Below are 13843 nucleotides of genomic sequence, written 5' to 3' on the forward strand. Positions count from 1 at the left end.
ATCATAATTGTGAGTTTATCATGCAATTATCATGAAATTCTGAGAAAACAGTGAAAAAAGTCAGAATTGTGAGATATGAACTCGTAATTGCAAGAAATTTTTTTTATTGTGAGTAAAACATCCATTTGCGAGAAAAAAGTCAGAATTGTGAGATATTAACTCGCAATTGCGAGATAAATACTTGCATTTGCGGGAAAAAGTTAGAATTGTCAGTTTATATCAATTCTGACTTTATTTCTCGCAATTGTGAGTTTATATCACGCAATTTTGAGAAAAAAGTCAGAATTGTGAGATATAAACTCGGAATTGCAAGAAAAAAGCCAGAATTGTGAGATATAAAATCGAAATTGCGAGATAAATACTTGCGAGATACACTCGCAATTGGAAAAAAAAAAAATCAATTGTGAGATAAAAAAGAAAAAAGTCAGAATTGTCATTTATATCTCGCTGACTTTTTCACGTAATTCTAACTTTATTTCTTGTAATTGTGAATATATATAACGCAATTCTGAGAAAAAATGTGAAATATTCAGAATTGCGGAATATAAACTCGCAATTGCAAGACGAAAACTTGCTTTTGCGAGAAAAAAGAATTGTCAGTTTATATCTCACAATTCTGACTTTTTCACGCAATTCTGACATTATTTCTCGCAATTGCGTTTATATCACGCAGTTCTGAGAAAAAAATCATAATTGTGAGTTTATCATGCAATTATCATGAAATTCTGAGAAAACAGTGAAAAAAGTTAGAATTGTGAGATATGAACTCGTAATTGCAAGAACCTTTTATCACAGAGTTCTGAGAAAAGACTGTATTTAGTGGTGTAATTAGTGGTGTTTTGTATTTAGTGGTGGAAATGGGCTGAGAAAAGAATTGTGAGATAAAAACTCGCAATTGCAAGAAAAAAGTCAGCTGTGAGAAATCTTGCATTTGCGACAAAGTCAGAATTGCAAGATATAAACTCATATTTGCAAGAAAAAAGTCAGACTTGTCAGAATCACGCAATTCTGAGAAAAAAGTCAGAATTGTAAGATAAAAGGTTGCAATAACCTTTTTTGTATTTTTTATTCAGTGGTGGAAACTGGTTTCCATTTTAAAGGGATAATTCACCCAAAAATGAAAACTAAGAATAACTTTATTCAACAATTTCTTAGTCGACATGTGTTCACGAAAGTACCATGGCTTATACGTGTGATGCTGATACAGAAATTAAATTATTAAATAAAGTCAATAAAGTTTTTTTTTTTTTTTTTTTGCGCACAAAAAGTATTCTCATAGCTTCATTAAATTAGTTTGAACCACTGATGTCACATGGACTATTTTAACGATGTTCTTACTACCTTTCTGGCTCTTAAATGTGTCAGTTGTGTTGCTGTCTATGCAGGATCAGAAAGCTCTCAAATTTAATCAAAAATACCTTAATTTGTGTTCCAAAGATGAACATCATGGAACAACATGAAGGTGAGTAAATCATAACATAATTTTAATTTTTTGGCGAACTATCCCTTTAAAGAAACTCTGGTCACAGATTAGAAACTGCAATAATGATTATTTGCAGCATCAGTTTGTATTTACAGTTACACCTTTGTCAAATATGATCAGAATCCACTTCTCAATGTGGCTTCAGTGATCCGTGATTTGCAACTGGCTTTCAGTGTGGTCAAGTGTTGCATGATTTGCTCACCAAAACGTAAGGTGTAAATGCGCCCCAGGTTACATGTTTCCACTAGCAGTTATTTGACAACAACTGCTAGCATTTTTCTGCTTTCTGGGTAGCTTTGATAAGTGTGAAATGATGAAATTCTGACATCGGAGTTTGTATCAGACATTTCATTTTGTCATATGCGAGTAGAGCTCCTGAGCCTTTGCTCCACACTGCAATGATGTAACGTTTGCTCTGTGTAGACCCTGTTGGCCTTGTTAGCTTGTATCCTGAAGTCATCCTGTCTTAGCAGAGATATTTGAGCAAAAATTTGTCTTGATACAGAACAAGCTAATAATCTAGGCAGAAACAAACTACAGAACAAATGCTGCTTCACATCTTTGTTCGCACCTCAGGTCAGGTCATCTTTACTGTATTAAACATGCTTTCAGACTTGCTTTGAGGAGAGAGCCAAGCTTGGGGCAGTGACCTGGACTTGTCTGTGAAGTGCTCCCTGAGTAGGACGCAACTGAGAACAAAGGCCCCGTACTTGTCTATTCGACGATAAATGAGGCATTCATTGGCTTTGAAGTGGAGGAGAGGCAACTGTAACAAGAAAATAAAGATTTCTGTTTTCCTTTTTTGATATTCCTGGCCGTTCTTTGCTTCAGGGCTTTAGTATCCATGATACTATTCAGCATCTAAGCCTTTAGTTAAGGGAAACGGAAGCTGGCTGTAGTGTTGGAGCACAACTGTGTTAATACAATGAAAACCTGTATTCTGCTTTGAGGGAAAAAAACACAAGTACCTTGTGGTGCAATAATGAGCACTCTTGAGTAGCACAACGGATTTGCTTAAGACTGGAAAGAGCTGCTTAAGCCCTCGAATCTATTGTTTTAGGGGTTGAAAAAGTGTCAATGGGATACTAAAGGTACATGATTAGTCAATTTGATGGTTTTAGACTCCAAGGTCCATATTGGGCTTCTTCAGAAGTCCATAAATAAATGTGCAAGTGATGCCATCAGTGGCTTCTGTCGAACAGCTGTTTGGCTGCATCACACATACGTCTGAGAACCGTCTGCTTGTCTCCAAACAAGTCAAATGACACGTTTAAAGACCAAAGAGACATTCAGATGTGACTCACATTACCCACAATGGCTCACAAACAATCTGGGAACAGATCCAAATATATTGAACTATCATTTCTGTTGACTGCTATCCAACTCTCCGCTATTTTTCTGGTAGGAAAGCAAGTAACAATCATTCAAAAGAGACATGTGGGTTTGGATTGACATGAGGGAGAGTAATGAGATGAATTCATGTATAATGAGAGAATTAACGAGTACATAATAGGGCTGGTTTAAAAAAAATATATAGATTTTCATTTTTTACTAAAGGATATCTATTCCTAAATCTCAAGAATCGATTAGCCTGTTTTCAGTTAATGAACGGGATATTTAAGCTTTGTAATTTGTTACTTTTTAGATGAAACAAAGTGTCAGATTTCAAATTCCATTCCATTATTACAATATTCAAAGAATAAGTACCGTTTTGGCACCGTTTAATATCGAGTGACAGATTGCTGTATCCCCTCTCATGAAAACACATGAACGGATCAACGGTGTTCAAACACTAGTTTCAGCACGAAATAAACATGAATCAACATTTAAAAGTATGTTAAAAGAAAAATCACAACTTCCCAAAATCTGTATCCTGTCTTATGTAATAGCTCAATCAGTGTTTCAACCGCAGAAAGATATCACATTTACCTCAGAAAAAACATTTGGTGACCATAAACTCTTTAGTCAGCTAGAAAAATGAACTCGAGGAGCATTTAGCTAAATATGCACCATATAACATATTCATTATTTTTACTGTTCTTCAGCGTTTATGTCTGAATAAATCCGCCAAGTTTGTGTGACAGCCACCATTTTAATGTTTATAGAAACATATGTATGTAATTCAAAGTTAGTTCACTTTTAGTTTAGTATTATAATTTTAACATTTATTATTACAGTAATGTTATGGAAGCCTATTTCTGGAACGTAAGAAAAAAGAAATTCCTGCCTTAAAAAGTCGAAATCATGACATAAAGGTTTAAATTACAAGAAAAAAATCTAAATTATGATTTATCAATCGAAAATAATGATGTAAAAATGTGAAATTATAACTTATAAAGTCTGAATTATGAGATAAAAAAAGTTCAAATTAAGATTTAAGTCATAATTCTGAGGTAAAAGTTTCAAATTATGACTTCACAAGTCGAAATTGGCTTAATGACTTTATAAACAAGTCAATGTCCCGTTTATTATTAGACCACTATCCTGTGACCAATGCGTTTATGAAGTCATTAAGTCAGTTTCGACTTAAATCATAATTTAGATTTTTAATCTTAAAATTGTGATTGAGGTAATTTTGACTTTTTATCTCGTAATTATAATTTAAGTCATAGTTTCGACTTTAATCTTGTAATTATGACTTTGGTATGTCATAATTTCGACATTTTACCTCGTAATTTCGATTTTTTTAAAGTCAATTTCAATATATCTAATTTTAAAGTGATAATTTCGACTTCTCATAATTGACTTTTAAAGTCATAATTTCAATTTATCTCATAATTCCAACTTTTAAAGTCATAACTTCAACATTTTATCTCATAATTTCAATTTAACTCATAATTACGACTTTTAAAGTCATAACTTTGAGTTTTTATCATAATCGATTTTGTATCTTAATTTAGACTTTTTAAGTCATAACTTTGACTTTAATCTCATAATTATGACTTGGATGTGTCACGTTTTTAATCTTGTAATTATGACTTAAGTATGTCATAATGGCATAAGGCATGATTTATTTTATTTTTCTTACGTGGCAGAAATGGGCTTCATAGTAATGTAACTCACTCTTATGTATATTTTACAGCATTAGTTGAGAGTTATTTTTTCCTTGAAAACATTTTGCCATGTACTGTACAATATATACAGGTGCTGGTCATATAATTAGAATATCTTAAAGTTGATTTATTTCACTAATTCCATTCATGCAAATGTATACATTCATTCCACACAGACCGATATATTTCAAGTGTTTATTTCTTTTAATTTTGATGATTATAACTGACAACTAATGAAAACCCCAATTCAGTATCAGAAAATTAGAATATTGTGAAAAGGTTCAGTATTGAAGACACCTGATGCCACACTCTAATCAGCTAATTAAAACACAAAACACCTGCAAAGGCCTTTAAATGGTCTCTCAGTCTAGTTCTGTAGGCTACACAATCATGGGGAAGACTGCTGATTTGACAGTTGTCCAAAAGATTACCATTGACACCTTGCACAAAGAGGGCAAGACACAAAAGGTCATTGCAGAAGAGGCTGGCTGTTCACAGAGCTCTGTGTCCAAGCACATTAATAGAGAGGTGAACCCTGGAGAGAATTGTGAAACAAAACCCATTCAAAAATATGGGGGAGATTCACAAAGAGTGGACTGCAGCTGGAATCAGTGCTTCAAGAACCACTACGCACAGACGTATGCAAGACATGGGTTTCAGCTGTTGCATTCCTTGTGTCAAGCCACTCTTGAACAACAGACAGCGTCAGAAGCGTCTTGCCTGTGCTAAAGACAAAAATGACTGGACTGCTGCTGAGTGGTCCAAAGTTATGTTCTCTGATGAAAGTAAATTTTGCATTTCCTTTGGAAATCAGGGTCCCCGAGTCTGGAGGAAGAGAGGAGAGGCACAGAATCCACGTTGCTTGAGGTCCAGTGTAATGTTTCCACAGTCAGTGATGTTTGGGGTGCCATGTCATCTGCTGGTGTTGGTCCACTGTGTTTTCTGAGGTCCAAGGTCAACGCAGCTGTATACCAGGACGTTTTAGAGCACTTCATGCTTCCTGCTGCTGACCAACTTTATGGAGGTGCAGATTTCATTTTCCAACAGGACTTGGCACCTGCACACAGTGCCAAAGCTACCAGTACCTGGTTTAAGGACCATGGTATCCCTGTTCTTAAATGGTCAGCAAACTCGCCTGACCTTAACCCCATATTGTGAAGAGGAAGATGCGATATGCCGGACCCAACAATGCAGAAGAGCTGAAGGCCACTATCAGAGCAACCTGGGCTCTCATAACACCTGAGCAGTGCCACAGACTGATCGACTCCATGCCACGCCGCATTGCTGCAGTAATTCAGGCAAAAGGAGCCTCAAGTATTGAGTGCTGTACATGCTCATACTTTTCATGTTCATACTTTTGACCAAGATTTCTAAATATCCTTTCTTTGTATTGGTCTTAAGTAATATTTTAATTTTCTGAGATACTGAATTCGGGGTTTTCATTAGTTGTCATTTATAATCATCAAAATTAAAAGAAATAAACACTTTAAATATATCAGTCTGTGTGGAATGAATGTGTATACATTATACAAGATTCACTTCTTGAATGGAATTAGTGAAATAAATCAACTTTTTGAAGAGATTCGAATTACATGACCTGTATATCCAAAATAATTGATAATGAATCAAATAGAAACTAATCAAATTGTATTGGAAGCAGTCCACTACCTAGTGGAAGCGCTCTATCCATACAGAAAAAAAAATCGGCTGGATTTCACATCAGTAAATGCATCAGTGGCTTTAGTTTACTGCACAAGATAGGAAAATAGTTTGCAGTGTTACATTTTCACCCGAAATCTAATAAAACAACCCATTTTGAACAGATTCCTCTTACATATAACTGTTTTCAAGCACACTAGAACACGATGAAGGCTTTATGCTTCTTTTATTGATAAAGAATAAATGAAGTCACCTTCAAAAGTAGTCAAACCTATAACATAAAACCACCCACTCCAAACAAATCTGCAGTAGGCAAAGACATTATACGAATCCCTTTTACAGACAAACGTGAAACATGAATACATGACATAAGTGCAGAGACTACAAAAAGGTACAAGCAATGAACGCAAACTATTATTAGTATGACACAATCACAAAGAGAAAAGATACAATATTTACACATAAATACAGTCAGGAAGAAAGATTTACATAAAGTATTTATAGAAGTGATTCTGGAGAATAAATATGGTAGGGCTGACCGCAACTCTCTTTTGACTTTTAGAAACCTACACCCCTAAATCAACAATAAAAATCACTTCTAAAAGTATGCGTTTAAACCTTACCGTGGCAGCTCAGTGCATTTCCAGTTAAATGCAACGGCTAGATGTGTATAGCTTTATAAAAGCTGAAAACTAGATTAGGCCCTATCTTATAAAATATTAAGAAATACTTTCAGTGGTTAATAATTGTGTGAAAATCTACCCTTCTAATAAAAATCAGAACATGTCAGTTATAAATGTCTCTTTAATGTTAATTAAATTTGCCCAGACACTGACATCAACACAACCCGTCCTTCATTTGGTGGGATCTGGAGTTGTAAATTAAACCCTGGTGGGGGGCTCGGGCTGGAGGCGTCGGGCTGACGTGGTACCATATTGTGTAAATTAATTACAATGCTGGATGCAAAGTTCAGAACAGGTGAGTTGTGGATCGGCTAAAGGTATGATATTTCCTCTCAAAGGTGGAGGACAGGTTCATCATGGATGGGGAGTGAACAGCCTGGAAAAAAAAACAGAAGAGAGAAATGTAATACAGCGATAAAAGGATAGTTTTAGGGTTATTCTAGGTTATTTCCATTTCACTCTGTAATTAGTTTAAGACTTAAGTGTGCAGAATTATACGTGGTGGATAAGTTAACCTTTGGTGCATTTCCATACCCAGCAGACTTTGTTAAAGATTCAATGCAGAGTTGAAGTGTTGGTTAAGGCTGTAATACACTCTTTTTACAAACTATTCATACTGGAGTCATGGAGTGGGTGGTATGAACACGTGCAAAAAAAAGTCATGGTACGAATGATTTTATACCACATTATCATTATACCAGAAGATAATTAAAATAGTTTATACATCAAATACCCAAGTGCTGATTTTTCGTAGTTATTTAAAACTTGGATGCAAGCTTATTCATAAAATTAATTCTGGCATTAATATGAATATGATTTTACTTTATGTAACTTGAAAAAAAAACAAAAAACAAAAAAAACAACAAGGTTAACTGAATTTATAATATTGAATATGCACATTGACTGAATTCTATAATGTGTCAAGTTGACATTTCGAGTCACATTTTAAAGAAAATGATACCTTAAAAGTGATTGAATTACAAAATATTAAATTACGGCTAAAGTTAGTGTGGTTGATACTTGCATATAATTTGGCAACAAACATTTCATATGAAAAACTAGAACAGACAAAAATGATAGAAGAAATAAAGATTTTGGTAATCAAGTTTGACGATTATTCTGATTAAATCAATTAATCGGATAATTGTAATTAATTTTGTGGCAATAAAATCAGACCCAAGCGAACAATAGCCTTTAAAATTACTTAAAATACATATGCAATAGCAAGTATTCATATGGTTTTATTGAGTAAAACTGTTACAAATACAAAATGTATTATAAACAATAGAAATAGTGTACAATATGCATTATAACATATGCAGAGGGTGCCAACGGCTCTGCGATTTTTTTTTTACACTTTATTGCGTGAACTAATCCTTGTTTGTTATTGACTAACCAACATTTAATTCAAATGTCCACTTAACCTTTAATATTTGGCCATTTCTTTATGACAGAAATGCTACAGCCACCAATTTCTTGAATATGTGGACATTAAAATGTGTAAATTCAAAGCGAGGATTTGGGCTTTTATTTTGACATTGCGATGAACAGTTAGCGAATTTAAAAAGATATTGATGTCTTCTGTGTTTGTGTAGCTTTATAAATTATTTACCCTACAAATCTGATAAAATGGTGCACCCTGCGTTCCCAGATGAGTGTTTTAATAAACCCAAACCCTCAACAATATGCAGAGATGGAGTTTGAGGGACTCCACACATGTAAATGATAATTTGTGAGGAGCAGCATTTACTATGAACTGAGTCACTCTGAGTCGCACGTATATAACCTACACGCATATAAATAATTAAAATGCATATTTTAAACCTGCTGCTACAAAAATGTCTCAGTCTCCATCTCTGCATATTGTTGTAAATTTGAGTTTATGATAACGTTCATCTGGGAACACAACGTGTGGTATTTGATAAATCAAATTTGATAAATAAAATAATAATTTACAAACCTATGCAAACACAGGAGAATACATATCTTTCCCAATACGCTAACTGTTCATTGCTTTAAAAAAAATAAAAATTAAACCCTCACTCTGAGTTTACGTTTTGCGCGCCCGCAGCCAGATTATTTTGATAGCGGCTGGTTCTGAAATAGATCTGTCATGACAGCAGCAGTTACTCACAATTTAAATCTCCTTTGAATAAGCTCTTGCTGTTCACTTTCAAATCCGCGCGCACGCACACTCTGTGTAAATGGAGCACATCTTACGATATAACATTGTGTCATACTACGCAACACCGGGACACATGATAAATGGAGTTTTTGTCCTAACTAGCCGTGACGGCGACACACAAAATTTAAATTTAGAAACGGTTTCTTTTCTGCAACATTGTGGCTGAAACAACAACACAAATATGACAGTTATAATCTCAGGTACTGATTATGTGCTTTATTCAATGTTAAAATAGTCTAATGTGAGTTTGAATATCATTTTGCATGACATTTATAGTAGGGTTGGGTCGATAGACGATGCCATCGTCCATCGCCGATGGCCAATAGACATCACGATGCTGAGCCGGCATCGCGGTCCTCCACCCCACCCCCCCGCAGCAGCAACCCGCTCGCGAAAAACACACACTTAATCACACTATATAGCCAAATGAAATGCATGCTTTCAATTTCCGCATCTTTACTTATTTTATTATTATTATGAGGAAATATTAACAAGGACGTTGTTAGCGATCACAATACAAATTACAGTGAACTCCAAACGAATTACACAAACTAGTTTGTTTACGTTAATAAATGAGGCATACAAAAACAGCAGAAAAAATCTAAATTTTAATTAAATTCGATTAAATAAACTACACCAAATATGCCTTTTTCATGGTTTTACCATAACGAACAGAGCTTGGAACAAAAAACAAGAGAATATATTTTTTTCCATCGAAATACGAACGTACAATACAAAGCCTAGTATACATTATACATAACAGTTTATCATTCAAATACACTGGGAATATGGAAACACTTGGATTTGTGCCGAATTAGAGGTACGTGAGCACAGCGCCTGCTATTTTTTAGTTTCACTTTGTTTTGGTTTCTTACCTTAATATATTTTGTTTCATTCCTGTTCTGTTCTGAATTCCGTTACGTTTAAATGATTCGTTTTGGAGTCAGGGTAACTAACTAATAGCTATATGTTTATAGTGTTTAATATTTCGCTTAATTTGGTATTATTTATGATATTACACTTTCTCTCTAAACATTCCGCTGCTCATTAAATGCGTTTGGAGAGAGTGGGTTAAGCAGTAAGCAGTCAATTAGAGCTATTTTGAACTTAAAAAAGCTGACTGGTCAAAAATGTGTTAAGGACCAACACACATCCTCCAAATACATCTACATAAACCTGCGCTTGCTCTGTCTCGTATGCAAGCACGCACTGTCACGATCTAATGCACTTGTTAATGCCGGATCTTTAAAAATCCGGCTCAAATTAAGCACTGGTGGAAACATAGGCTACAATTAATTAATTCGTTATGAATTATTTAACAACAACCATCCCTCACCCCCGCCGACGATGCCATCGTCCATCGCGATGTTTCACATTGGACATCGTACGATGCCAAATTGGTCGACATCGGCCAACCCTAATTTACAGTCATACTGAAAGCAACAGATAGTTTACCTCAGATCTTGAAAATAAATTCAAGCAAACATGTTAAAACTGCAAACCAACAAGTGTTTTCCATGACAATTTTCCCTCTTCACCAAGTTTTGTCAACTGATTTGTTTACTGGTCTAATTCTTGTTTCGGGTTTCTCCTTCTAATTAACCTTACATTGGGTTAGTCACTCAATTAATTACCTTGTGCTTCGTTTCCACTCTTCTGAATTATGTTGCATTGATAAGGAGTTATCACAAACTAAGCCTGTTTAGTTGTGCTATCTTACAATCAATATATAGTAAAATCTAAGTTAAAGTGTTGCCTTTGTAACAAGTTAAAACGTGAAGTGGCGATGAGGTCTTAAAAAACGGTATTAAATTTAACTATGATTCTGTATATACCCTGGAGTAACAGCTCACTACCAGTTACTAAAGACACTGTAACAGTCTGTCACAGGCAATTAGTTGTGTTTTTCACCAATTAATTTCTTAAATTTTCCTTTGACTATGTTCTGGCCCGGCATCTAGTGGTGACATTATTATTATTTTTTTTTTTGGCCCGATGCTAAACCTACTTGCCGACCCCTGGATTAGATGGTGCAGTAAAGTGTAAAAACAATCGTCAGGCTGTTGGTGCTCCCTGCAGTCATTTGTTATAATGTGTAAATGTACATTAGCTATATTGAATATAATACATTATGTATTTTAACAGTTTTGTTCAATAAAACTATATAATTACTTGCTTTTGATACTTTATTTGAACCAATTATTGCCTCATTGCTATTACTTACATATATATATATACACATATATATATATATATATACATATATATATATACATATATATATATATATATATATATATATATACATATATATATATATATATATATATATATATATATATACATATATATATACACACATATATATATATATATATACACACACACAAACATGCATATACACATACATTATATTTTTTATTACAATTATCCAATTACTCGATTAATAGTCAGAATAATCGACAGATTACTCGATTACCAAAATAATTGACACCCCTAATTTATTTAACTGAATCGTACTGTTTGTGTATTCACAATAGTATTATGCTTTATGATGATTTTTAAATGGGTTTAATATATCATGCAGCCTTGGAAAACAATCTAATAATGCGCTTCAAGGATTCTCATCCATAGAATGCGCCACTTCCAGGTATTTTGCCAGTTACTCGACATGGGCAAATTGCAGGCAAGAATTTTTTCAAATGGAGTTCTTGAATTGAATCAAGGAATCGTGCTAGCCCTAATTTTAATTGCAAATTTGTTAAAAGAAAATAACACTACACCACCCATCCTTACTAAAGGCTACATAACTACAGCTCATCTTCATGGATTTAGGGTACGAACTAATCATTAAATGGTGTTGAGATTGTGTCTTTTGACCAAAAGCCAGTGTTTAAGTCTTTCTAAAACTGCAAGTGTTCTCGCAGAAGCCTGAGGTTCACAGGTTTTTTGTGTGAGTTTATTCAAGAGGGGTGAGAAAAGGCGAGAAGAGAAATCCGTGTTAATGTTATTGGCTTTACAAGCTCGCTGTGGTAAGAATGCACACGGTTGACCCTTGTTAAGTGTTCACCCTTCAGAACCGACAGCGTTACCCAAAGGAGTGTTAACCTCCATGCCGAGAATAATACTGTATTCTCCCCTTTAAACAGAGATGTGAGGGTGAAAAAGAGGTTAGCAAACCACAAACCCAATTTATTTCGTTTTACTCCTAATGTGCTCACAGATGTAACAAGCACCAGACTGCTTTCACACACGCACAGCAATAATCCTATTACTTAGCATTGCTTAAGAATTAAGGTGGCCTTGCACTGCCATTGGAGGCCTCAGGATCAATAAAGGTGGCTGATGGCAATGAGGGGAAAAAAAGCCGTTTGATGAATTGCCTCGAGTGTGCTAAACGAAACATTAAAACGCCACGAAACGCACACACTTTAGTCTACAGATGATAGTTTATGGTATCAAATTAGAAAGAGGAGATTAAATCACGCTCATCAGCTACTTTACAGCTGTCATGCCCATAGATCATGCCAATGTGATCTCATAACAGTATCACAGTATAAATATGTGATTTATGGAAAAAAGAAAAATCACATCGTACGGCAGTAATTATATAAGAACAATCATTATACTGAAAATCATGGATCGCGAAGAAAACAAAAAAACATCTGAGATCTCATATTTCACCCTGCATAAATGATCTGATGTCTGTGTTAAAGGGATACTTCACCAAAAATAAGAATAATTCTGTCTGGTATGTTACGTTTTATTGTTTTAACCCTTATGTCAAACATGCATGAATTTTTTTTCTTCTGTGAAACACAAAAAGCGAAATTTTTGAACACTGTTTTCCATATAATGAAAGTGAATGGGGAATAAAATAACTTCTAAAACGTTCATATGATTCTTCTGCTACAATTGTAATATAAAAGCTCTAAGCAATAAACACACTAAAATTTGCAAAATACTAAAAGTGTTCACGGAAAAAAAACATACACAGACAAAACCGAATTAAACCCTGCAGTTCATGACGACACATTGAGGTCTTAAGACACCAAACAATTGGTCTGTGCAAGAAACTGAACAGTATTTATATTTCCTTTTTTTTTATTTTATTATTTATTTATTTATTTTTTTACCTCGGATCCACCGCAATATCCAACTGCCCTGAGCGCATTCACAACAGCTGGTGCGTGTTGCGTCAACGTGCTTTGGCATAGTAGAAGCATACGTGGAAGCGATCTGTCGTGTGTATACGTCACTTAATGTGTACACAGTGCAGAGAGATTGTGTATACAATGGCTACTCAAAATGGTAATTACTTGTGCTTATCCTGATTGCTGCAACCGATTAAAAACTAAAAGATTACCCTTGCTTGCGGCAACTCATCCGGGAGTGTTGCCTTGTCACCGACTCCCAACTTTTGAGCCTAATCGACTATTGTGTTGTGAACGCACTCAGGACAGTTGAATATTGCGGTGTATCAGAAGTAAAAAATTATATAAATACTGTTTCGTTTCTTGACTGATTGTTTGGTGTCTTAAGACCTCAATGTTTAGTCACGAGCCACGGGGTTTAATTTGGTTTTGTCTGTGTATGTTTTTTTGACTCTCAAATCCTTTGGGTCCCATTGACTGCCATTATACTGTATGACTGACAGACTGCAACGGTTTGAGTCAAAAACCATCACTTGTGTTCTACTGAAGAAACAATGTCACCTACATCTTGGATGCCCTGGGGAAAAGCAGATAAACATCAAACTTTCACTTTTGGGTAAACTATC

The 13843-nt window shown here is 34.7% G+C and overlaps 1 protein-coding gene across 1 annotated transcript in view; it reads right to left on the reverse strand.

The window, feature by feature from the left end:
* Positions 1-6404: 6404 nt before the first annotated feature.
* Positions 6405-13843, reverse strand: part of ect2 (epithelial cell transforming 2) — a 65066-nt gene continuing 57627 nt past the window's right edge. The window contains exon 26 of the mRNA XM_073825519.1: positions 6405-7254. Within this exon, the coding sequence (XP_073681620.1) occupies positions 7165-7254 (90 nt within the window). The 3' untranslated portion in view covers positions 6405-7164. The remainder of the gene's footprint in view (positions 7255-13843) is intronic.

Source organism: Garra rufa, chromosome 20 (assembly GCF_049309525.1).
Source record: "Garra rufa chromosome 20, GarRuf1.0, whole genome shotgun sequence".
NCBI lineage: Eukaryota > Metazoa > Chordata > Actinopteri > Cypriniformes > Cyprinidae > Garra > Garra rufa.